This window comes from Carcharodon carcharias, chromosome 2 (assembly GCF_017639515.1).
Source record: "Carcharodon carcharias isolate sCarCar2 chromosome 2, sCarCar2.pri, whole genome shotgun sequence".
In the NCBI taxonomy this organism is placed as follows: domain Eukaryota; kingdom Metazoa; phylum Chordata; class Chondrichthyes; order Lamniformes; family Lamnidae; genus Carcharodon; species Carcharodon carcharias.
In genome coordinates this window covers 27,226,498-27,253,263 of record NC_054468.1, presented here as the reverse complement: position 1 = coordinate 27,253,263, position 26,766 = coordinate 27,226,498, and the positions used below count along the sequence as shown (strand labels likewise).

At 42.1% G+C, this 26,766-nt stretch overlaps 1 protein-coding gene across 6 annotated transcripts in view; it reads right to left on the bottom strand.

Annotated features, from left to right (window-relative positions):
* Window positions 1–4,218: 4,218 nt before the first annotated feature.
* LOC121292218 (F-box only protein 36-like) overlaps window positions 4,219–26,766 on the bottom strand; it is a 71,210-nt gene continuing 48,662 nt past the window's right edge. For 3 of the 6 annotated variants that reach the window (XM_041213935.1, XM_041213928.1, XM_041213952.1), the window contains 3 exons: window positions 23,667–23,775; window positions 15,009–15,181; window positions 4,219–7,148 (listed from right to left, as the gene is read on the bottom strand). In XM_041213935.1, coding sequence (XP_041069869.1) covers window positions 6,957–7,148; window positions 15,009–15,181; window positions 23,667–23,775 — 474 coding nt within the window. In that variant the 3' untranslated portion in view covers window positions 4,219–6,956. Of the gene's footprint in view, window positions 7,149–15,008; window positions 15,182–23,662; window positions 23,776–25,036; window positions 25,090–26,766 lie in introns of those variants that run through there. The other 3 variants (XM_041213943.1, XM_041213970.1, XM_041213958.1) reach the window with 2 other exon arrangements.

The window sequence follows — 26,766 nt, the reverse complement described above, 5'->3', positions numbered from 1 at the left end:
CTTCTACATCCTCGTTTCCTGAATTTAGGTCATCCCTCTCTAATGTGCTAATATCATAATTAATTAAGAGTCACCCCTCCACCTATTCCTAACTTCCTGTCCTTTTTAAATGTCACGCACCCTTCAGTATTCAGGTCCCAATCTATGTCATCCTGTAGCCATGTCTCTGTAATGGCTATCAGATTGTGCTTATTCATTTCTATTTGCACTATCAGTTTATCTTTTGTTTTGAATGTTACATGCATTTAGATACAGAGCCTTTAGTTTTGTCCTTTTATTATTTTTATAGCATCTAGCCTTATCTGCTGATTTACTCTTAGGTTTGTGCTCTCTGTCCCTTCCTGTCATGGTCTGTTTATCCTTTCCAATTTTAACACCTTTCTCTCTTGCCTTGTCTCTACTTTTTGGTTTACCACATCTTCCCAATTTGATCTATTGCCCCCACTATTCAGTTTAAAACCCTCTCTACTTCCCTAGTTATGTGGTTCGCGAGGACACCATCCCCAGCACAATCTCACTTTCCACAGTACTGGTGCTATTGCCCCACAAACCAGAGCCCACTTCTCCTACACCAGTCTTTGAGCCATGCATTCATTTCTCTATTCTTATGTGTCCTATGACAATTTGCATGTGGCTCAGGTAATAATCCAGAAATTATTACTCTTGAGGTTCTGCTTCTTAAATTTGGTGCCTAGCTCCTCATACTGATTATGCAGAGCCTCCTTCTTCATCCTGCCTATATCGTTTTTTACCTACACGGAACATGACCAGTGGATCCTCCCCCTGCCACTACAAGTTCCTCTCTAACCCTGAGCAAATGTCCTGAACCGTAGCACCAGGCAGGCAACATAGCCGTCTGGACTCTTGCTCCTTGCTACAGAGGACAGTGTCAATCCCCCTAACTATACTGTCCCCTACTACCACTACATTCCTTTGTGCTCCCCCCACTTGAGTGGCTTCCTGTACCATAGTGCCATGGTCAGTCAACTCATCCGTCCTGCAGCTCTACTCTCATCCAAACAAGCTGAAAGAACCTCAAACCTGTTGGACAATTGCAGAGGCTGACAGTCTTGCCCTCTGGGTCCCCCTACCTGACACAGCTGCAGTCACATCTGCCTGTCCCTGACCACCTTCCTAACGGGAATGACTGCCTCCTGTTACAAAGCATCCAGGTAACCTTCCCCCTCCCTGATGTGCCACAGTGTCCACAGCTCAGCCTCCAGCTCAATGGCTCTGAGCTGAAGCTCCTCAAGCTGTGCACACTTACTGCAGACTTGCTTGCTCTGGGTAACACTGGTATCCAGGAGCTCCCAAAAGCTGCAGCCATGACACATCACCTGTCCTGCCATACTTATGTGCTTTAATTAATTACTAAATTCAATTATTTATTTTCTTTTATATATTTCTTAATCTTATCACAAATTCCTGTACTATTTTAAACCTTAGGAATAGAATAGACTTGACCACTTACCAGATACTCACCAAACAGCTAGTTTCTTCCCCTGTAATAGAGTATGAACCAGTTACTACAGGGTGAAAGAATTAGAAAAAGCAAAGGAGCACCTCCTTCCCCTCCTCACCAAACTCCCTCAGCTCACCAAATTCTCACACTCTGTTCAGGTCGCACCCCCTGTGCTGGTTGCACTGAATATCTGACTTTACATGTTCTAAACTAGGCTTGTCCAACATACAGCCCGCAAAGACCCTCAACGAGGCCCCTGGAGCCAATTTTCAAAATCCCGATCAAAAAGGTAATTTTGAGTGGAAAATTCTGCATGGAGCTACTTCTCCAATCACAGGCTGTTTCTTTCCCATACTTGTTGCTGATAGGGTCATAAGTGAGCCCTATCAGCAGCAAAAATGTGAGAGAAACAATTTGTGATTAGAGAAGTGAACACAAGCCGCAGTGCGTTTGGGGCCTGGAGAGCTGACGAGCGGGAAGCTGAGGGCAGGGAACCGACGAGCTGAGAGTCAGGTAGTAGGGAGCTGTGGGCTGGGAGCCAATGAGCAGGGAGACAACAAGCAAAGATGCTGGGAAGCGGGGAAAAGGTGTCCAGCACAAGGCAGCAGGAATGGGGCCCACTGGCGTCTGAGTGAGTGAGTGACTGGAGACTGTGTGACAGAGTGTCTGAGGGGGTGACAGACTGTGACTGGAGTTGGGGGGGGTGGAGAAAGTGCAAGTGAGGTTGGGGGGAAAGAGTGAGAGTGGATTGGGGGGGGGAAAGAGTGCAAGTGGATGGGGAGAAAGTGCGAGTGGAGTCGGGGGAAGAGTGTAGGGGGGTGTTAGGAAAAGGTTTTGGGGGGGAGAAAGGGAGTGAGTGGAGACAGAGTGTAAGGAGGAGAGGGTGTGATGGGAAGAGGGGGGTGTGAGGAGGGAAAGGGTGTAAGGTGGGGGGGACAGAGAGTGTGACTGAGTGAGTAGGTTTGGAGGGGAGTGAGTGTGGCTGTGTGAAAGTGTGGAGGGGAGTGAGTGTGGCTGTGAGTGAGTGTGGAGGGGAGCGAGAGGATGTGAGTGAGTGAGTGGGTTGGGGTGAGAGAGTACGACTGAGTGAATGTAGGGGGAGGGAGAGATTGTGACTGAGTGTGTGATGGGGGGTGACAGAGGAGTGTGTGTCTGCCTTGCAACTATGTTTCATGTTTCTCACTTACTCTCACCGGCACATACCAACACACACACGTGAACCCACTCACTGTGGGTGAGGGCGAGTGATCACCCTGAGACTGCGAGTGAGCCAGACACACATACTCTGACCCTCTCACACTCACGTCATTTTTATTAATTACAGTTTTTTAAATTAACAATTTATTGCTATGACATTGCTGTACTTTTGCTTAGCAATTGTTACTTTACTTAAAACCTGAACTATTTTTTTTGAAGTTCAGTTTATTGTTGTGCAAATCTTATCTTCCCGAAATTTGCCATTCGATCCCTTGAGTGAGAAAAATATGCAAATTGGACAAGCCTGTTCTAAACAAAGGGACTAAATGAGCCCAGGTACAGCAAGACCAGTTCAAGCTAGTTCCTTTAATTAAATATTTCAGCTACTGCCAATGGACAGCTATCTTCGGTCTGTCCGCAAGCATGACCCAGACTTTCCTGTCACTTTCCATTTCAACACACCATCCTGCTCTCATGCCTACATATCTGTCCTTGGCCTGCTGCAATGTTCCAGTGAAGCTCAACACAAAGTGGAGGAACAGCACCTCATCTTCCGATTAGGCACTTTACAGCCTTCTAGACTTACTATTGAGTTCAACAACTTCAGACCATGAACACTCTCCTCCATCCCCATTCATTTTTATTTTCAAATTTTTATTTATTTTTTTTCACTTATTTTCATTATTGTTATTTTTAAAATTTATTTCCATTTTTATTCATTGTTTTATTCTGAGCTTTTAGCCTATTTAGATGTTTTTTCCCACCACCAGCCCCTTCCCCCACCCCCACTAGGGCCACTGTCACTTTCCAGAGTGCTTACCCTGGTCCGGCCAATATCACATTCTGCTTTCTACTCTTAATGTCACCATTAGCACTTCCTTTGGCTAGTACCACTGCTATTAATAACCCTTTGATCTTTTGTTTATGACATCTTTTGCAATCTCTCCTTTGCCTCCACCTATCTCTGGCCTTTATATAGCTTCATCTGTTCCACCCCACTTAAACATTTTATATTTCACCACATTTCTACTTCCCTTTAGCTCTGAGGAAGAGTCATACAGACTCGAAACATTAACTCTGTCTTTCTCTCCATAGATGCTGAGAGACCTGCTGAGGTTTTCCAGCATTTTCCAGCATCTGTAGTATTTTGCCTTTATGACACCTTCTATCTCCCTGCTTAGGCCCCTGGATGAGGTTTAGAATTTAAACAGTACTTGTAGTTAAATGTTAAATACAAACAATATTAGAGTTTTGGAAAGACATTTAAGTTTTGCTCAGTTCACCAAACACCTAAACTCTGTTGAGGTCGTACACTCAGTCATGATAGGCCAACTGGTCCCCTCTGTGCTGTAATCATTCTATAATTCTATTTGCTGATCCCAAACCCACATTCCCAACTCTTCTGGAATTATATTTAGTTGCCTCACAAACCTATCCATTTTGCTTAGAATGTGCATTACTGTGTGTGAATTAATTCTGACTGCATTCCATCTTAATTCCTTATTTTGTCAGTATTAAACGGAGTTTGATACTCACTAATGCAACATGCTGAGATGAAATAAAAGTACAAACGATTTAATTTTAGTATGCAATATAATAAAAACTTGTAATAAACAATTATAAATTTCACATTTTTACAAACTTTTTACAAGGCCAGAGCTGAACCTTTATTCTAATCATCCAAATGAGATGTATCCCTTCCAGCTAAAGAATTATTTTATCAGTCCTTGCAAGTTTGTATTCATGAGGTTTGAACACAGCTGTTAGTTTTACTGCTCCAGAGGAATGACAAGCTGCTGCGAAAATTTAAATGGATCATTCACTTGACTGGATTATCGCAGGGTCTACCATAAAACAAAGCCTAAAACTAGTGTTAAAATCTAGTTTGAAAACGCCTTTGCAAAACATTAAATGAATTAAAACCCAGGAAAAACCTCTATGTTAAAAAAGGTTAGAGCCATAGCTCTAGCTAAGAATTTTATTTCCAAGAAAAGGTTGTGAGTTCCCAGCCTGGTCAGTTAGAATTGCTTGCTTTAACTCGATTAAATTCATAAATGGAGGTTAAAAAAGAACATTATGCAAGTATCAGATATTTCAGCTCAGATTGTGACAAAAAAATCTAAAAATGTTTCATTTTCATCATTTCAATCTGTTTTCCATTGAAAAACAGCAGATACAGCAGCTGTGGATCCACATTGCACCCAACTAATTGCTATTTGTAGAAAAATCGTAAATGCATTTCTAGAGAATATTTTACAATTTGTTACAAATGGTGTATAAAGGAAATCTTTTACACTGGTGATAAGCAGCATTCAAGCATTCAAGAGGTAGGGAGGGGGAATTAAAGTGCAGAAAATAGAGTTACAAAATACTACGATTAAATAAAAAAAGATATGTAAGCTCAACAGTGAACCCCCATTGAGCCAAAACAGTTTGTATTGTTTATTAACTGAAGAATGGTATTCACATATCCCTGAAAACTGAAGTCGCGTAAAGCCATTTATTCACAAATCACAGAAGGAAGCTTGGGATGTGCAATTAGGACTTCAAAAATCTAAATGTTTCGAACCCCCCATTGTGTACTTGTAATGACATGATTGTCACTCTGAGCAAGTGCACAATAGAAAGAAAACAAAATTTGGTTTGGAGTAAATTCACAAAAATGCTTCATAACTGTAAAAACCAAAGAGATCTAAAATTGTGACATGCACTGGAGATATGGATTTTGGTGGGTATTAAACCAAAACAAATAAATCTTGGTGGCTCCACAGTAAAAATCAAAATATGATTTTCCTAACATGCTACTTACTTTCATTTTGAAGCTATTTTGTGACATTAGTAACAATTCAGGGGCCAGAAATTAGTGGGAGAAATAGATGACTCCTCTTTAATGGGGTATGTTCCCTGTGCTTGAATGGATGTCCAAGGACGCCCCTGGATATTGAGTATCAGACATCAGGAGAAGGAAGATGGCATTGCAGCAGAAGCCCAAGAAGGAGGAGCGAATGAAAACCAATTGCTGATATCACCACAGTGGGTCGCAGGTAAGCGGCCTCAAGGAGGATTGATGGGCTTGGTTGGGATACAGGGGGTGGAGTTTAATGTTTCACCTGAGAGCAGGCTGGCAGGCGGAGCAGGATGTATAAAGAGGCAGGAAGGCTTGGGTTGGAGAATCCATCACCTTCCTAACTCCCCCTCAAGTAAGTATGGGGCACAAACAGCCTTCCTGCACAGAGGTCCACTGAGGTTCTTATGTGGCTTCTTGACAGATACTGGTTGGGGGCAGGGTTCCTTCCTTCTTGGGCACCCTGCGCTTAATGAAGGGATTTGTTGGTGGCAAGGGAGAGACCTGTGGGAAGACAACCCTGCCCTTTACACCAATCCCCCTCTCCCACCTCTTTAGGGCCCCCCTGACTAGCCCCAGCAATCCCATCCCACCTACTAGGGCTCCGGCGATGATCCTCATCCTTGGGCCTAATGCAGTACCGGCAGTGGCCACTTCTCTTGATGGCTTTGCCGATATTGGGGAGCTGCCAGCCTCAGATTGGCTGTTAGCTCTCGGATGGCGGGGCATCTGCCCTGCAGAAGAAACTCTGTGGGAAAATCCCCCTGCAAGAGCCAGGAATTCCAACAGCAGCCAGTAGAGTGGCTAATTGGGATTTAATCCTGACAGGGCTCATAGAAATGGCCAAGGGATGGTTGCATTCAACTCTCCAGCAGTGGACGGACCCACTGCCATGACCATTACCCAGGGTATCGGCAGCCTTGAGAGCAGCTGGAGTAGCAGTAGCTGGTGGCAAACCATAGGAACAAGAGGCCTGGAATCATGGGTGGGTTGGACATTTCGTGGTTGACAGATCAATGGTCAAAGGTCCTGGGTGGGGTTGTCAAATCAATTTGGGGAGACCTCAAGCATGCATGAAGCCCCTTATTTGTCTATGCAAAGGGCCCATGCCTGCTTCAGCCAAGGGTAATGAACCTGTTTTCTTTGTCCTTACCCAATATGATGAGTCGGATACTTCCTGCTGATTATTTTGGGGACTTGAGGCTGTTTTTCCCCTGACATATGAGCGCTACACTGCCCAAATTCTTTGCCAGTGAATCTGAAGAAAACAGCATCAATACGTCACACATTTATAATCGCTTACTAAACAATTATGTCTATCATGAATTGATGTATTAAAACACTAGGTGCTATTTGAGAAAGCTAAATGAAAATACAAATGACAATGAAGCAAACAACTTTCTGGCATAACCAACAGCTTTGTTTGCAGCATTAAGTCTATGACTCATGGTATTAAATCGTCATGTAATCGGCAAACTCCTCAACTTTTTGTCGTCTTCGTCGGATCTTTTTCTGCAGCTGGAGTTTGTTGGTGAAGAAGATCTCCTTCCAACCAACCTCCAAAGCCAATGCTTTCATTTCTGGGGTTATGGTGTCACAGTACCTTGAAACAATATGTTCCCAGAGTTTATCAGAGTTGCAAGCCTACAGAGAAAGAAAAGCAGAATCAGCACCTCAGCGGTTTACTACTTAAACATGTCTTAGTTAAAATGCTGCCAGTTACAGAACTATTTTGCATTTCCAAATATTTAAGTGTAAACAAGTTACTTGAAAGTGGAAAAGAAAAAGTCCCTCACCGTAATATTCTTTTTGACACCCTCCCTCCCCTTCCATCAAATATCTCTTCCACATACTGCCCTTAAGAACATGAGCAAATGTGGTTTGGGAGACGGGTGAGCAAGTTGAATTTGTCGGCTTCCTTCTTATGGGAAAAATTACATGTGAACTAAAGCTTAGGGCAGCTGCTGCAAAGGCTCAATGGGGAAAGGCCACTGGGTCTAAGGCTCTCCCACCATAGTATACCAAGGGGTTGGAACCAGTGTAAGATGCCTCAGGTTATATGCACCACAGAATGTTTGACATGAAATATAAATGTACATTATAAATGTCACTTGGAATGCAAGTTTATTGAGGCACCTCACATACACTATTGAAAGAAGCTGATCTGTATTACACTTTGTGTAATGTCAAATTTTGAACTGTTATGTAATGTTAATTTATGAATTTTATGAAGAAAGTATACTTGAAGAAAAACATGAATCTCAATCATCTAATTTGTCATAAGAAAAAACTCTTTTTGCACGAGTGGTTTGGGTCTGGAACGCACTGCCTGGCAGTGTGGTGGAGGCAGGTTCAATCGAAGATTGAATCAAGAGGGCATTAGATGATTATTTGAATGGAAACAATGTGCAGGGGTATGGGGAAAAGGCAGGGCAATGGCACTAGGTCATAATGCTCATTTGGAGAGCAGGTGCAGACAAGATGGGCCTCTTTCTGTGTCTTTAAAATCCTGTGATTCTGTGAAGAGAGCCAATTTTATACATTCAGATTGGCCATGATCTTACTGAATGGTGGAACGGACTCGAGGGGCCGAATGGCTTATTCCTGCTTCTAACTTGTATGTTCATATATATGTATTCAGAAAAGCCTAAATACATGTTGTACACTCTTTTGTTAAATATAATATTAACAGCAAACCAAAGTTAATGAAAATAGTGAATTGTGTGACGTGCTTAATGCAAACTTGACTGTAATCTGAAGTATGTAGTCCCTGATTTCGCCAGTAAAGCCACTGTAGCAGTCTGATTATACTGCAATCCAAATCATTTTTGTTTCAATATTCTGAGACACATTTCAACAGCACCCTCTATTGGTTACAGCAATGCTCCACACAATTTTTTCAAAATGAGAACTGCGCTCAATACAGGCTTGATATTTGAAATTAATTCAAATACATTTTTGCCAAACTTTGTTGTGCTCACCAATGAAGATGTTCTTACTGGGGACAGGAACACTTTTTACAAGTCTAGACAGCTAAGACTGAAGTTTTTCCTCGAGTCTGCCTGATTTTGTGGCATTAATTAGGCAGGCAGGTTGTCGGATTCTATGGTATTTGATAGATCTTTGCCCATTTTTGTGTTCAGAGCGTTTTCAACTGTCATTTCTGATGACGAATCCAGGAGTTCTTAAGTGAATTATAATGCCGTTATATGAATTAACGGTACAAATAGGGGTTTATGGGTATAATCTTATAGCCATTACGGAGACGTGGTTACAAGGAGATCAATGCTGGGAGCTAAGTATTCAGAGGTATGTGGCTTTTTGAAAGGACAGGTAAGAAGGAAAAGGCGGTGGGTTAGCTTGTTAGTACGAGATGGAATAAGTACAATAGGAAGAAAGGATCTTGGATCGGAAGATGCAGAATCCATTATGGGTGAAGGTAAGAAATAACAAGGGGAAGAAGACACTGGTGGGAGTAGCAATATTGCAGAACAGAGAATAAATCAGGAGATAATGAGGGCATGTAAAAAAGGCAGTACATTAATCATGGGTGACTTTAATCTTCATGTAGATTGGGAAAATCAAATTGGCAGAAAATTGGCAGAGGTAGACATGAGCAAGAATTCGGTGTATTCGGGACAGTTTCTAAGAATAAAATGTTGTGAATCCAACCAGAGATCAGACTATTTTGAATCTGGTAATGTGTAATGAGGCAGGTTTAATAAATGATCTCAGAATAAGGGATCCCCTAAGAAACAGTGACCATAATATGGTAGAATTTAGCATTCAGTTTGAGAGTGAGAAACTCGGGTCGGAAGCAACTGTGCTAAACTTAAGTAAGTGCAATTACAATGGAATGACTGCAGAGTTGGCTGGAGTGGACCAGGAAAGCAGTTGAGCAGAATGATGAACAATGGCAGATGTTTAAGAAAATGGTTCATGACTTTCAACAAAGATATATCCCAGTGAGGAAGAAGGTTTCATGGAAGGGGGTTAATCAACCATGGTTAACCAATGAAGTTAATGACAGTATCAAATTAAAAGAAAAAACATACAATGTGGCAAAGATTAGTGGTAAGCCAGAAGATTGGGAAAGTTTTAAAAACCAACAAAAGATGACCAAAAGAAAATAAATTGGGAGAAAATAAACTTTGAGGGTAACCTAGCAAGTAATATAAAAACAGACAGTAAGAGCGTCTTTAAATATATAAAAAGGAAGAGAGAGGCTAAAGTCAACATAGGCCCCTTAGAGAATGAGGCTGAGGAAATATTAATAGGGAACCAGGAAATGGCAGAGGAGTTGAATAAATACTTTGCTTCAGTCTTCACAGTAGAAGATACTAATAGCATTCCAAAAAATACGAAATAATCAAGGGGCAAAAAAGTTGGGGGGTGGTGGGGGGAAATAAATACAATAACTATCACTAGAGAAAAACTACTTGGGGAACTAATGGGGCTAAAGGCTGATAAGTCCCCTGGACCTGATGGTTGCATCCTGGGATATTAAAGGAAGTAAAGGTATAGTTGTGGGTGAAGGAGTATTGTAATGTAGTTCATCTTTTCTTGATAAATAAATGTTTTATTCTCTTGTTAAAAGTTTATCAGCTGACCTCTGTGATTCTGTTCAGTAGCCACCATCCACGTAGCCACCATCCACATAACTAAACAAACAAATAAAAGTTAGGATCTATCAAGTTGGGTTCCTCTCTGGGATCAGGCTTGTCCAGGGGAACCTCAGCTGGGGTCATAACAACATGAACATCCAGAAGGCATTCAATTATGTCCCTCATAAGAGACCACTAGCTAAAGTTGAAGACCATAGAATTTAAGGCAAATTACGGATCTGGTTAGGAAATTGACGAAGTAGCCTGAGACAGAGAGTAGGGATAATGAGCAGATACTCTAATTGACAAGTGATTAGTGCCATATCACAAGGATCTGTGCTGGGGCCTCAAGTTTTAAATATATTTATTAATAACTTAGATGTGGTGATAGAAAGCCATAAAACAAATTTGGTTATGACACAAAGTTAGTGAGTGTTGTAAACAGTGTAAATGGAGGCACAAAATTTAAAAAAAAGATATTTATAGATTAAATCAATGGGCAAAATTTTGGCTAATGGATTTCTATGTAAGCAAATGTGAGACTATCCACTTTGGACCTAAAAAGAATAGAACAGGACACTTTTTAAATGGTGAAAAGCTAGAAACAGTGGAGTCCCAAGTACAGAGATCATTAAAATGTCAAGAACAGGTACAGAAAATAATCAAAAAGCTGATGGAATGCTGGCCTGGAGTACAAAGTGTAGAGGAGAATACAAAGGGAGATAAGTCATTCTTCAGCTATATAAAGCCCTGGTTACACCACATCCAGAGTGCTGTGAGTAGCTCTAAGCACCATACCTTTTGGAAGGGTGCATTAGTCTTGGAGGAAGTGTAGCATAGATTTACTAGATTGATACCCAGACTCCAAGAGTTAAGTTATAAGGAGGGATGACACAAACTAGGATTTTATTCCTTGAATTTTAGAAGGTAAAGGTATGATTTGATCTAAGTTTTCAAGATATTAAGGGAACAGATACAGCAGATAGAGAAATTATTTCAGCTGGTTTGGCAGTCTAGGACTAGGGAGAAGAGTCTAAAAATTAGAGCCAGACTGTCCAGGAGTGAAATTAGGAAACATTCTACATACAAAGGATGGTAGAAGTTTGGAACTCTCTTCCACAGATGGCAATTGATGCAAGATCAACGGTCAATTTTAAATTTAAGATTGATAGGTATTTGTGATTCAAAGAGGGTATGGGGCAAAGGCAGGGATATAGAGTTACGATACAGATCACTGAATGAAGGAACAGGTTTGAGAAGTTAAATGGCCTATACCTGTTCCTATGTTCCTATAATTCACTAGTGTCCAGGATTGCTAGACACTATTTTGAATGGAAAAGCAGGGGATGAGTGGGGATCAGTTTTTTACTATTGCAACCTACTTTGCCTTTGCCCTTCTACTATTTCCTCCGGATCTACCACTTGCCCTCTTCCCATTTCAGAAAGTGCACAATGGAATGCCTAATGGAAATTCCTTGTTATCTTTGCTTGTTGGAAGAAAAGGAAGAGCAGCTGAGGATGACCAGGCTGAGAAAACTGTACTTGAACCTCAAGAGGGATTTATCTGCTGATGCATCAACAGCCCCTAACCCCACCACCCCCCTCCCATCAGATTAAACAAGCAGGGGTGCTCCAATCTGCTCCAAAAAAGTGAGAGTTGAATCAGATGCTATTAGTTGCCCTGCAGCCACAATCATGCACAGCTCTGCCAAAGACCATTCACATTATAGTGACTGTTAATTTTGAATCTATGATGCTATTCTAGGCTGCTACAAGGGACAACTGTAACATAAATCTAACAGGGTGTATAGATGCACCAAGTAAATTCCAGATGTTGTGTTCTCTTAAATTAGCAATTTCATATTCCGTCCCTTGGAGAATCAGCAGTAATGTGACATGATATGCCATTTAACTGAGTGACATGATTTTCCCAAGGTCCAAAGAGTTGTAGATTGCATCTACATTGCCATTCTTTCCCCCTTTATCAATATGTATATCCCAATTTGTAACCAGCAGCACTCAATCATAAAATTGAATGCTCATTTTCAGTGGGCTACCTTGATGCCTTTATTTTAAGAAACTCAGCAATACCAGAGGTCTCTACCAAATGCCATGGTAGAACGAGACTCTACGTAGCAGTGCTATAACAAGGTGTGTTTTCCCTTAAAGTTGTCATAGAACACAAAGTACACATTTTGAAGACACATTTCAGGAGTTTGGTTCAAGCTGAAAGCATTCTGAAGTGCCTCTGTGATTCATGATGATATGCTATATGTTGCAAGATTTCACTTTGCAAAGAGGTCAAAGGCTCTAACTGCAAGCAGTGGTATCAGCATTAAGAATAGTGTCTCTCTCTCTCTTCATATACCATTTTTGTTGTTGCTATAAAGGAGGCATTTCACAAGCTTCTCTCTCCCTCTCACTGGACAATGGAAATACAAGATTTGTAACAAAACCTTGCTTTCTGGAACAAGCAAGCACTTCTCTGGGGTGGCTAGAGGCTGCTTGTTCACAGCACACTCTAAGATCTCACATGGCCACACACCTCATACAGCTTTCAATCTTTTCTTCAATATATTTTCTCCCATTTTATCTTTTTAAACCCATTATTCTTAACCTTCTTTTGACCCTGATACAAATCTCCTCTGCGCTCTTTTGTGTGTCACAATGGGCGGGCCTTAATTGGCTCGCCCACGTAAAATGGCAGCGCCAATCGGTAAGGTACGAGCATGGATAGAAGATTGGCTATCTGGCAGGAGGAGAGAGCGGGGATAAGGGGGTCCTTCTCAAGATGGCGGTCGGTGACTAGTGGAGTTCCGCAGGGGTCAGTGTTTGGACCAGAACTTTTCACTTTATACATTAATGATCTAGATGAAGGAACTGAGGGCATCCTGGCTAAGTTTGCAGATGATACAAAGACAGGTGGAGGGACAGGTAGTATTGAGGAGGCGGGGAGGCTGCAGAAGGATTTGGACAGGTTAGGAGAATGGGCAAAGATGTGGCAGATGGAATACAATGTGGGCAAGTGTGAGGTCATGCACTTTGGTAGGAAGAATAGAGGCATAGACTATTTTCTAAATGGGGAGAGAATTCAGAAATCTGGAGTGCAAAGGGACTTGGGAGTCCTAGTGCAAGATTCTCTTAAGGTTAACTTGCAGGTTGAATCGGTAGTTAGGAAGGCAAATGCAATGTTGGCATTTATTTCGAAAGGACTAGAATATAAAGACTGGGATGTGCTGCTGAGGCTTTATAAGGCTCTGGTCAGACCACATTTAGGATATTGTGAGCAATTTTGGGACCCGAATCTCAGGAAGGATGTGCTGGCCCTGGAGAGGTTCCAGAGGAGGTTCATGAGAACAATCCCAGGAATGAAAGGCTTAACATATGAGGAACGTTTGAGGACTCTGGGTCTGTACTCGATGGAGTTTAGAAGGATGAGGGGGGATCTGATTGAAACTTACAGAATACTGAAAGGCCTGGATAGAGTAGACGTGGGGAAGATGTTCCCATTAGTAGGAGAGACTAGGACCTGAGGGCACAGCCTCAGAGTAAAGGGAAGACCTTTTAGAACAGAGATGACGAGAAACTTCTTTAGCCAGAGAGTGGTGAATCTATGGAATTCATTGCCACAGAAGGCTGTGGAGGCCAGGTCATTGAGTGTATTTAAGACCGAGATAAATAGGTTCTTGATTGGTAAGGAGATCAAAGGTTATGGGGAGAAGGCGGGAGAATAGGGTTGAGAAACTTATCAGCCATGACTGAATGATGGAGCAGACTCGATGGGCTGAATGGCCTAATTTCTGCTCCTATGTCTTATGGTCTTATGGGTTCGCGCCCACACCCGCACAACCCCCCTGAGGTGGGAAAATTTCTGACCCATGTTGTCATTATGGCTAGCACTTGTAGGGAAAATAAACTTAATAACTTTGCTTTATTTGTTTATGATCTTTGCCAGCTGTAAAACTTCCTGTTATTTCTCTTTGAAATTCAACAGCTAAAAATTTAACTCTTATCCATCTCCTAATGCAATTCCTATTCAGACTGATCTACTGTGATTCCATCTTAACTCGTCCATCTCCACTTCAAAATGCCTGCTTTTACACCTTTCCCTTTGATGATTTGAACCTTGTAGTCTGACTGTCTTCAGTTTAATTAAATTAGTCACACACACACACAACATACACACAGCCCCCACAAGCTAGCTTCACGGTATCCCACAGTAATATTGGAAAAAATGATAGTTCTATGTAGGTGTAAAGAAAGTAACTTCACAGAAACTGGCCATTCTGCCCAATTAGACCATGCTAGTCTATACTCCATACAAGTCTCGTCCCATGCTACTTTATTTAACTCTGTCAACATATGCTTCAATTATTTCCTTCCTCATATATTTCTCTAGTTTCTCCTTAAATACACTTATGGTACTTGCCACAACTACTCCTTAATTCCATACTCTAAAGAATTTGCTCCCGAATTCCTTACTGAATTTATTGGCACCTACATGTACAAAGTCATGCTTTGTACGTATACATATACGCACTGTAAACTTAATGGAGACCACACTACATTCCCTTTTAGTATGGACCCACCTAATGCCTTACTATTTTTTACTCAAGTACTACCTGCCTCTCTCAATCCTTCATGCACCTTGTTTTTCTCCTGTCTATTGCGATATCTTGGTGTCCATCACCCTTTTAAATGGGAAACTCTGATTTCAGAAAATTAGCCATTAACTATATTTAGGTCAATGGCAAGACATAAACAAAATTGAGTGATTACTTTCATTGACCTCCCTTCCATTGACGATTAGAAATGAAGCATGACATGATTCAAAACCAAATTATTCCAACTTTTCAGGTTTCTGAAATACTAATAAAAATTAGTAACAAAAATATTTTACCGTTTCGAATTTTCTGGATGTTTGGGAAAATCTGGCAATATCCTCAAGCTCCAAAAATGAAATTATGTACATGAGCAGGCCTTCAGGAATGCGATTGAGATAATCAAACTGATGTTGACATAGGTTGCAAACATACTTGAGGACTTCATTGCCAAAAATCACACCAACATGAACTAAAATTCAAAACAAAGAAATAGGTGTTTAGAAAAAATCATTGCAATAATTATCTTTAACCTTTATTCCTTTTATAAATATAATTTTATTAAAGGTTGCAATATCAGCAGTGGGGAGTGTGTAATGCCCCAGATGCAGGTTATAGGCTGCGTCTGTGGTAATTTTCCCTGGTGCCAATCGGAGCTTATTTTTACGATATGAAATGAATTCAGTTCTAAAGAGCACATCTGAATATAGATGCACTGTTTTTGGGAAGCTTTCAAACACAAGTTTCAGTAAATCTACAGAAACTTAAAAGATACAGAGACCTGTACCTGCTGATTTTCACTTACCCTGGTTATCTGTATGTTATTGCAACCTCCTCAGTAAACATTGTGCAAATTTGGATCCGTTTTGTAAGTCTGATTCCATGGTATTAGTGAATTGAAAAGATTAATAATGGTTAATGTTTAACTGCAACCTGTTCAAAGTTTGTAACATTGTTTGCTTTTTCTCTGATGATTGTTTGCTAAATCTAAACTCCAGAGTGCAAGGTATGTGCTTCAAAGCTGAATGAAACCACATCACTTCAAACCTGAATTTTTATAAAAGCTGATAAGCAACCTCCTTCCTTTCCACAATTGCAGCCAATGTCTAATTTTAGTTCATAAAAACTTGGGGATAAAAATTCAGTTTGATCCTTTAACAGGTGCAGGATTTGCAATGTGCAATTATACTGTGCTTTGTCGAGTTGAGGCAAGCAGCATACACACTTTGTTCTGCCTGCTCATTTCATGTTGGCTGCATGCTCAACGTAGATCCAAGGGGTTGTGTGGCAGAGCTAGCCAGTATTTTTTAAAGGGAGCCTTCCCCTCTTAAAGGGGAGGTGCACTCATGCTTAACTAGTTATTGCAACCGTGTTACCAAGTCTTTGAGGGAAGGAAGCAGACTGCAAATGGAGCAACAGGCCAGAGAGAGGATTCCCAGGTTCTCTGATGTGGTACAGGAGGCCAAAAGCCCAAAGGAGAAAGGGGGCTAGGAAGCTCTCAAGACGTACTCTCCAAGAGGTGGCCATGGAAATCAATCCACAAAGTTTGGATCTGGGGACCTGGCTGCAGTGCCAGGAAAATTTCAGTCACCTCATATGAATAGTCAAGGTCGTGAGTGCATCAAATGACATCTTCTACCCACTGCATCATCAACGTCTCAAAATGCTCAGTGCACTACAGCCTCATCACTCACCCATCAGCAATCAGGACTCATGCTTTACAATCACCTCAAGCTCACACACTTACCAATACTACCGGTCTCACATTCCTGTCCCTGGAAACTGTCTGAGGCTGAACCAGACTGTTTGCAGCCTTGGTGTTGTATATGACCACAAGATGAGTTTTGAACCACATAGCTGCACCATCACTAAGAACACTTATTTCCACCTCCATGACATCGCTCAACTCCTCCCCTGCTTCAGCTCATTTATTGCTGAAACTCTGATCCATGCCTTGGTTACCTCTAGACTTGACTATTCTAACATACTCATAGCTGGTCTCCCACATTCTACTCTTTATAAAGGTGACATCATACAAACCTGCAACCCGTGTACTTAATCTCACTAAATCCTGTTCACCCATCACCCCTGTACTCACTTGCCTATATTGATCTCCAGTTAAGCAAGCCTCACTTTTAAAATTTTCATCTTTGTTCTCAAATCACTCAATGGGCTCGCCCTCTCAATCTCTGTAATCTCCTTCGGTGCCCCTCTGAGATATCTGCATATTTCTTGAGCATCCCTGGTCTTAATCAATCCACCATTGGTGGCCATGCCTTCAGCTGCCAAGGCTCTAAACTCTGAAATTCCCTCCCTAAACATCTAGCCATTTAACTCTCTATTGAGAGCCCAGCCCCTCCACCCTCTGCTGCCTGTGCTCCATGCCCCTGCCACGCTGCAGCCCAAGAGGGACTGCAAGTATAGCCCCCATTAGTGAACGCAGGCTTTTTTTCTGACAGGCCTGACTCCCCTGTCTTTCCTGTCAAAATCCAGCACCACTCCTTTCTGAATCCAAAATCTTTTCTAAACTCCTCCAACAACACTGCAGACAATACTTTCACTCACTCAGCAACAGCAAAAGAAAGTCAAATGTGCCTCACCTGAAGTCCCATGGAGACTAATGGGGAAGTTCTTTGTATAGCTGAATAAATATTCAGCCTGGTGTGTTTAAGATCAGACAACAGTAACAACTTATAATTATTTGGCCTTTAACATCTCAAGATACTTCGCCGGAGCCTTAGAAAGCAAAGTTTGACACCAAGTCACACAAGGAGATATTTGCGCAGCTGACCAAAAGACCAAAGAGGTTGGTTTTAAGAAGTGCCTTAAGGAGGAAAGAGAGGTAGAGAAGTGGAGAGGTTTATGGGGGAAAATCAGAGCTTAGAGCCTTGGCAGCTGAAGGAATGGTCGCCGATCGTGGATTGATTAAGATCAGGATTGTTCAAGAGGAACACAAATATCTCAGAAGATGACTGGAGAAGATTACAGAGATTGAGAGGGCGAGCTCACTGAGTGATTTGAATAGAAGGATAAAAATTTTAAAAGTGGGGCTTGCTTAACTGCAGATCAATATAGTCAGTGAGCACAGGGGTGATGGGCGAACAGGATTTAGTGAGAGTAAGGACATGGGTTGCAGTTTTTAATGATGCCAACTTTATGAAGAGTAGAATGTGGGAGACCAGCCATGAGTGTGTCAGAATAGTCAAGTCTAACCACGGCATGGATCAGAGTTTCAGCAACATATGTGCTGAAGCGGGGTGGGGGGGAGAGTTGAGCGATGTCACAGAGGTGGAAATAAGTGTTTTTAGTGATGGTGTGGATACATGGTTAGAAACTCATCTTCTGGTCATATACAACACCAAGGCTGCAAACAGTCTGGTTCAGCCCCAGGTAGTTGCCAGGTCAAGGGGTGGAGTTGGTGCCTCATGAATGGAGTTTGTGCATCATCTTTGGTCTTTTCAGTACTTAGTTGGAAGAAATATTTTCTCATCCAGTACTTGATGCCAGACAAACAATAGGATCGTCTAGCAACAATCTAGGAGTAGAGAGAGATATAGTGGTGAGGTAGAGCTGGGTGTTGTCAGTGGACATGTGGAAATTGACCCTGTATGTCAGGTGATGTTGCTGAGGAGCAGCATATAGATGAGAAATGGAAAGGGCCAAGGATAGATCCTTGGGAGACACCAGAGGTAATGGCATGAGAGCGGGGAGAGAAACCATTGCAAGTGATACTCTGGTTATGATTGGACAGATTATAATGAAACCAGGCGAGCACAGTCCCACCCAGCTGGATGGTGCCGGTGCTCAGCAGTTAGAGGAGGGTGATGTGGCCAGCTATGTCAAAGACTACAGACAGATCAAAAAGGTCGAGGTGAACTTATAAAAAGGTCCAAATTGGCAGCTTCTGGCACATGCACAGCATGTCCACACCCTTACAATCATGGCACACCACACAGGCCACACTGGAAGTAGCTGGAAGCATTATGACCATGATTTTATGAGTTCCTGGTTACCGTAGCACTGGCAGAAGTGCCTCTGGAGAGCCATGTTTTGCAGCCTGAACATTCATTAGATTAATCCCTAATCAACATGTTTTTTCAAGGTTGCCATAACAAAATTTGATTGTGCCTGTACTCTGAAGAGTGCATTGATCAGGACAGGCAAATATTTCAGGGTCATTTTGAAAATCTATGAGAATGGCAATTATCAGATTAAAAGAAGAAAATCTTTCTAAAAGCCAGTGTAAAAGGTTCCACGCCATAGCATTGATTCAACATAGATTGATCTGTTGTGAGGTGCAAAGAAATTATGCATTGGTCTGGTTTAAACAAGACAGTTCAATAACTGAAGATTGTTGGATGAACAACGTACACATCCTCTGAAAATGCTTCAGTAACATTCAAGATAGGAGAGCACTATCAAAAAGACAACTATCATAGACAAGGACTTACTATACTTGTCTGAAGAACATACTCAATAGCATCAATGACAATTCCTGTTGAATAGTATGAAATAATGAAGTCATGTCCTTGAACCCTTTTGGATGCATTTTTAATAATAATAATAATAATATACATGATGATAAATTTTGAAAGGTCCACCTGCCTCATGCCCTATACCCACCCACATATCTCCCCATACCTCCAAGCCAACCTATGTTCTTGCACCCACTCTTTGCCCTTTATAGCCCCTACAGCAACTTAGTGCAAATTCATGCCAACCTATGCCTCCCACCTTCACCCTTACACCTTCCATGCCAACTCACCCAGTATCCACCATAGGCAGACCTCAGGACCCATGCAGGGATGAGATAAGATAAAGTTCAATAAAATAAAGTTCCAAGTGTCAATTGCAGGCTTCACTATATTAGAAAAAAATACTTATTCATAAAAATCCATTTACATTCCTTCAACTAAATAACAGCAAACATTTCATTCAAATACACAATCTCTTATAACAACAAGCATTGGAATTCTGAAGTGAAAACAGAAAATGCTGGAAAACCTCAGCAGGAGTCATCAGAACTCTGGTGAAGAGTCATATTAGACTCGAAACGTTAACAGTATTTCTCTCTCCACAGCTTCTGCCAGACCTGCTGAGTTTTCCCAGCATTTTCTGTTTTATTTCAGATTTCCAGCATCTACAGTATTTTGCTTTTATTTAAGCATTGGAATTCACTGTCCCACTTCAAAGGGCCTATAACCACTTGTAGCTGTTAATGTAAATCCATTCAATCCTTTAAGACTTTTTAGTGGATTGATACAACTGAATGGCTTGCTAGGCCATTTCTTATGGCAGGTAAGAGTCAACAACACTGCTGTGGGTCTGGAGTCGCATGTAGGCCAGACTAGGTAAGTATGGCAGATTTCCTTCCCTGAAGGACATCAGTGAACCAGATGGGATTTTACGGCAATCGACAATGGTTTCAATGTCATCACTAGACTTTTAATTCCAGCTTTTTGTTGAATCCAAATTTCACTACCTGCCATGGTGGGATTCGAACCCAGGTCCCCAGAGCATTACCCTGGGTCTCTGGATTACTAGTCCAGTGAAAATACCACTATCACACTAAAGTGGTTCAAGAAGGCAGCTCTCCACCAGCTTCTCAAGTGCAATTAGGGATGGGTGATAAATGCCTAGACAGTGACACCCACATCCCAGGAATGAAAAAAAAAATTCTTTGAAATGGCAGGCATCTGTGATAATGGATGGATGTGAAATCAGTCATGCAGCACTAATCCACTAATGGAAACCCTCAGGTTTATGTCAATAGAGTGAAATAGCAAGCAATCATTTTTTTTAAACACTCCAGGCATTTTCTTCCCAAAGATTTAAAGGACAAGACTTTAAAATAACTTGACAGCTCGCTTTGAATGATCCTCTTGACAGGTTCTTCTGACAGTTTTGAGAGTTGATTTTGACAGGTCTGTTGACTTTGTGCACTTTTTATGCACATTTATGCTTACGTTTAACAATTCCAAAGGGCACCTGACTTCCCCGAAAGGCCATGGGTCCTCCCCCAAGATGTCCTGGGACCAAATCCAAAAGGGGTACCTTAACTCTTCTGCTATCCAAATTAATCCACGATGTTCAGATCGGCTCTCACCTGCTCTAATCTGCACTCCCGGGGCTGAATTTTACATCCCACAAGTGGGCGCGTGCCCAACCCAATCGGGCGTAAAATTGTGTGAGAAGACCATGGATGAATGTCCCAACGTCATCGCACACTTGCGCAATATTTCGCTCGGCAGGCGCGTGTAAAAGCCGGAAGCCTGCGCACCGACAATTAAGAGGGCAATTAAGCTAATTAACAGCATAATTGTCTCCGATATTTTGTGGCCTGTCCAACTTACAGTGAATCAGCCTGTCCATTTTTACATTTTACATTTTTCATCAAACCTCATCCAAGGGTGGGATGGAATTTCCGTTATGAAATAAAATTAAAATAAATATCGGTAGACAGCATTTTTATCAGCTATATTTTCAGGTGCTTGATTATGATGCATGGACATCTTTTTTGCAGCTTTTTAAACCTTTATTTGATCATTTTCAGGTCTGCAGCTTGATGAGGCAGATGTCTACCTTTGGGGAGCTTTCTCGCAGCACTCACCTGCACTCACTGAAACGTCATCGCCCACCCTCTTCCCACCCCCAACCCAGCAGCGGAGTTTTTCAGCATGCATTTGACGCTGGTTGGGCGTTAATTGGCCAGACGGTGTGAAATCGCAGTCAGGGGCTGATCACCGTTTCCCCTCCTGGACACGCTGATCGCGTGCGCACACCTGCCAAAGGTAAAATTCAGGCCTGGGTTTCACAACCAAGGCTACCAAAATCCCATTTGAGTGGAGGCAGCTGATGATTTGAATGGCCAGCTGCTTTCGTAAACCACACATGAGCGAAATATGCTCACCCTCATTCCCGCCCCCATGAAAATGGATATTGCTGTGTTCGGGGTTGGGAGTCTCAATTTTCAGCCACTTTTGCCATTTTCGCCATGACGAAGAGGCTCTCCGTTGTGGTAAAAATCTGGGCCTCAGTCTCACCTGTGGCCTAAACCTGGGAGCATATGAGAAAAGAAGTTGCTGGGTTGCACTAAGTTTCCCTCGTTAAGTGTGGAAACATATGGCAACATCCTAGCCTTGCAAAACATCTTTATGGCTCTTCCGAGAAAACAATGCAGTTTGCCCAATGTTTCTAATCCGAAAGTTTACCAGCAAACTTATGTTCTTCCATGCTAGTGTATGTTGCCAAATCAATTCTAGCATTGTACATTTTAAATGTAGCAAGCAACAAATAAGAAATACCAAGTATCATTTCACCATCAGGCTTGTTACTATTATACATAAATAGACTCATAACATGCAGTGTCATGGATATGTTCCTTTTCTCAACATGTCTGATTGTTTTATAAAATTGCACTTAAACAAGTAGCACATGTGACCATGAGGTGGCCATCAAAGCTGGAACCATTAACTCATTATGACAAAAGGGTCATGCATATTGAGTGTTAAGGAAATACAAAGAATAAAGAAAGGTGAGGCCTCCTTGAAACTCATTGTTAGTATCTTTTTGTTCCTTATTTACTCAGTCATTTACACATGGGGAAACAGAGCAGCAAACCACATTACAATATTTTAACATGTGAAGCAATGTTTCAGTTACAGTCTTATTGCAAGCATTACAAAGTATGCCCTTCTTCTGCTCTTCGGATTTAAAAACCCAGCAATAGATGCTACAAATTTCAAGTCTCAGAACAGGTTGTCTGCCCACTTCTTAGTGGAATTTCAAGTGGACCTCAACAGGCCTAATTCAAGGTCAAATGTCCATTTTAAAAAAAAAGTCTGTGATGCTGCTGCAAAGTGAAGATTCTCACCCTTGCTCTCTGATGTCTCCCTGGAGATATTATTGGAAGTGGTGAGGGCAAGAAGGTACATCAAGTTAAATTTCATTGGTCTTCCCATAAGCAGATCGCATATCATTTATAATTGGGAGTTTACTTTCATTGCACAAAGACATAAGTTACGTGATCCAGAGAGGGGAAGTATTACATGGAGATCGTCTTGCCATTCAAAACCCTGTTACTCTTGTCAGGCCACTGAAGTGATTCCTACATCAAATCTACATTGTGGTGATGTTCCTTGAACTGACCATCTCTGCCACTATTCTCTGGGCCTGGTTTATGAATATTTCAGAAATCTTCCTTGTACTGCTGAGAAACAATATGTTCCTTCTTGCACTCAACTCTTTCAATAATATCTCCAGGGAGGCATCAGAGAACTTGGGCAAGAATGTTCACTTTCCAGCAGTATCACAGATCAATCTGGCAGCAGTGGATGCAAATTCTCTTTAAGAGGTGCATTTGCTCTTTAAATAGGCCTCTTGAGATCCACAGGAAATTCTGACAGGTGGGCAGGCTGTCTGTTCCCACCCAGTGTGTTCACACTGGCAGCTCACCAATGAAATGTAAATGTAAACTCCCAGACATGGGGGTTAAAATGGTCTGTCCTCAAATTAATGGCTTCAGGCCAGTTTGCTGCTTAGCCCACACCTCCAGTTCACTCAAAATGCACTCTGAGTTAAAATCCACATTCGACTGAGTCCTCCCAGGTTCACCGCTAGGCCTTCATTTTGAAAATGGGTATTGGAAAATAAGATTCCATCTAACTCTATCCACTTCAAAACTTTCTTTAAAAAAAAAAGAAATCCAATTTTTTCAGCTAAATTAAGCTGCTTATGAATGGATTATGAAATATTGATTAATCAAGTAAATGGCACATTTAAGGAACGTAAGTCTGCAGCAGGAACAGGATGGTGGTAATGACAATAATAAAAGCGAATGAAAAAATGTTACAAAGTGTGTCTGTGCGTGTGCGTGCACATTGTAATCTTAATTATATCCTTCCCCACATCAAAATGTGCAACGAATGAAACTTATCTGGCACCATAAACTCACTTGCCTTGTTGGGGGTTATCATCCAAGAAGTCCTGGTAGGAGTTCTTTTGTTCTCCAGGATACACATTTCGAAATTCACTTCGAAGAGAAATCTTCCACCATCTCCAGATGACCTGTGGTTGGATAGAATTACAGGCTGTCAGAACATAAATGCTTACAAAAAGTTCACTTGTACTGTACACCTGAATCTTGGTATAGGGGAAGGCAAAAGCTTTTGCCTTATGCTCCCTTACAAATTTGTGCACCAAATTTGGGCACTAATTTTGATGAGGCTTAAATTGAAAAAGATTAATGAATTAACTAAATCCCAATAGATTTAAAATAAAAAATACTTTGACAGGAATGTTTCATCTTACATCTCGAATAGTCCCATTCCTTTCATTACTGATACGGATAAATACCCAAAAAATTATGAATAGACAGTGCGGGGATGAAATTCAACTCTGACGAGGATGCAAAATAAGTCATAATGAAACAGTTGTTCATTACATACCCTGCCTGACTTTCCTAATCATTAAAGAAATAAGGGGAAACTTTTGAGGAGATCAATTTTCCTGATCACGGAACCACTCAAGCTTAACAGCCCAAAATGAGGCCTTTTGACACAGTAGATGAAAGTTAAACTCCTCCCAACAGACAGAAGGATGGAGTTAAAACTTAAAATTTGGGAAACTTGACACATGGCATGTACACACTTAGAGCCATTTTTATGGCAGTAGTTTGCATGGTTTGTCTGTGTCCAACCATAGAGAAATGGGACACTTTATTATGATACTTAAATCAGGTTCCCACAGCACAGTTTAGCAGCTTGGTTTACATTTAATGCTGGTCAGCTGGGTTTCCCAAGGCATGGGGAACCTGGCAGCAAAATGGAGATGGGAGCTGCCAGATCAAGCAGGTAAGTGCTCTTTCTAGCACTGCTTGAGAGCTGGGAGCAGCAGTAACATTCAACTGATCCTTGGCCTCTCCTTGCTGCTGTGAGCAGCCTTTTCCCCGCCTCATCAAACCCTAATCTTTGCCTCCCACTGTCCTGAGTGCCAGGCTCTGAGTCCTTGCGCCCCTCAGCTAGCCCTGATCTTTCCCAATTATCAGCGAGCGCCCCAGTGGTCTCCAGATTCAGCCTTCTACTACTGGCTTTCCTGCCCAGCAGCCCACCAGCCTGTCAAGTGGGTTGGCTGCTGGGCAGGTCATTAAATTCACAGGACCTTAATTTTCTATCTTCACTGCAACAACCGCTACCCCTCCCTGCCTCTCCATAAAAATTGGGGCCAGCATATATGGATTCTAGATTCTCCTACAAGGGGAAAGATCCTTTCCACATCCACCTTGTTAAGACCCCATCAGGGTATTATATGTTACAATTAAGAGACTTACTGCATGTGATGAAACATCTAGCACGAGTGGAAAGTCTGTCAAAGAGTTTCACCATAATGCCTGACAGAATGGAGGAGTCTGCTTCAAGCCCATGTGCTGTCCCTCAAGGCATTATTACTCTGAAGCTTGTCTTGGAAAATGCAGAACAAAAACAAAAATACCTGAAAAAAGTCAGCAGGTCTGACAGCATCTGTGGGGAGGAATACAGTCAACATTTCAAGTCCTTATGACTCTTCAACAGAGTATAGGAGTATAGCTAGAAACACAAAGGCTTGCATGCAGACACTGAGCTCGAACTTGTGCTCTGCCTTGGAGAAGCAGATTGAAAGAATAAATGGATAGAGGTTTTGAGGACATCTCTCATCTTCTACACTCAGCTCTTCTCTATATCAGTGCAAGTGCTGAGCCCCAGCCCCATGTAGTGGCTTTGTGGGAACAGTGCAGTTGCCCTCTCTCAGGATGTCAACATATCTACTTTCTTGCCACTCAACCAATACCAGTCAACATGTCAAAAGGTTAAAAGCAAAAAGCTGCGGATGCTGGAAATCCAAAACAAAAATAAAAACACCTGGAAAAACTCAGCAGGTCTGGCAGCAGCTGCGGAGAGGAACACAGTTAACATTTCGAGTCCGAATGACCCTTCAACAGAACTAAGAAGAGAGGTGAAATAGCTGGTTTAAGGGGGGTGGTGGTGGTGGGACAGGTAGAGCTGGATAGAGGGCCAGAGATAGGTGGAGATAGCCAAAAGATGTCATAGGCAAAAGGACAAAGAGGTGCTGAAGGTATTATCTAAGGAATGTGCTAATAAGTGACATTAAGGGTAAAAAGCAGGACAAGCAAGGTACAAGATAGCCCTTGTGGGGGTGGGGTGGGGGGGGAGGGATTGAAATAGGCTAAAAGGTAGAGTTAAAACAATGGATGGAAATACATTTAAAAATAATGGAAATAGGTGGGAAAAGAAAAATCTATATAAATTATTGGGGAAAAAAGGGGGGAATCAGAAAAGGGGTGGGGATGGAGGAGAGAGTTCATGATCTAAAATTGTTGAACTCAATATTCAGTCCGGAAGGCTGTAAAGTGCCTAGTTGGAAGATGAGATGCAGTTCCTCCAGTTTGCGCTGAGCTTCGCTGGAACAATGCAGCAGGCCAAGGATGGACATGTGGGCATGAGAGCAGAGCGGAGTGTTGAAATGGCAAGCGACAGGAAGGTCTGGGTCATGCTTGCGGACAGACTGAAGGTGTTCCGCAAAGCGGTCACCTAGTCTGCGTTTGGTCTCTCCAATGTAGAGGAAACCGCATTGGGAGCAGCGAATGCAGTAGACTAAATAGAGGGAAGTGCAAGTGAAATGCTGTTTCACTTGAAAGGAGTGTTTGGGCCCTTGGACGGTGAGGAGAGGGGAAGTAAAGGGGCAGGTGTTGCACCTTCTACAGTTGAATGGAAAGGTGCCATGGGAGGGGGTTGAGGTGTAGGGGGTGATGGAGGAGTGGACCAGGGTGTCCCAGAGGGAATGATCCCTGCGGAATGCCGCCAGGTGGGGTGAAGGGAAGATGCGTTTGGTGGTGGCATCATGCTGGAGTTGACGGAAATGGCGGAGGATGATCCTTTGAATGCGGAGGCTGGTGGGGTGATAAGAGAGGACAAGGGAGACCCTATCATGGTTCTGGGAGGGAGAGAAAGGTGTGAGCGCGGATGCACGGGAGATGAGCTGCACACGGTTGAGGGCCCTGTC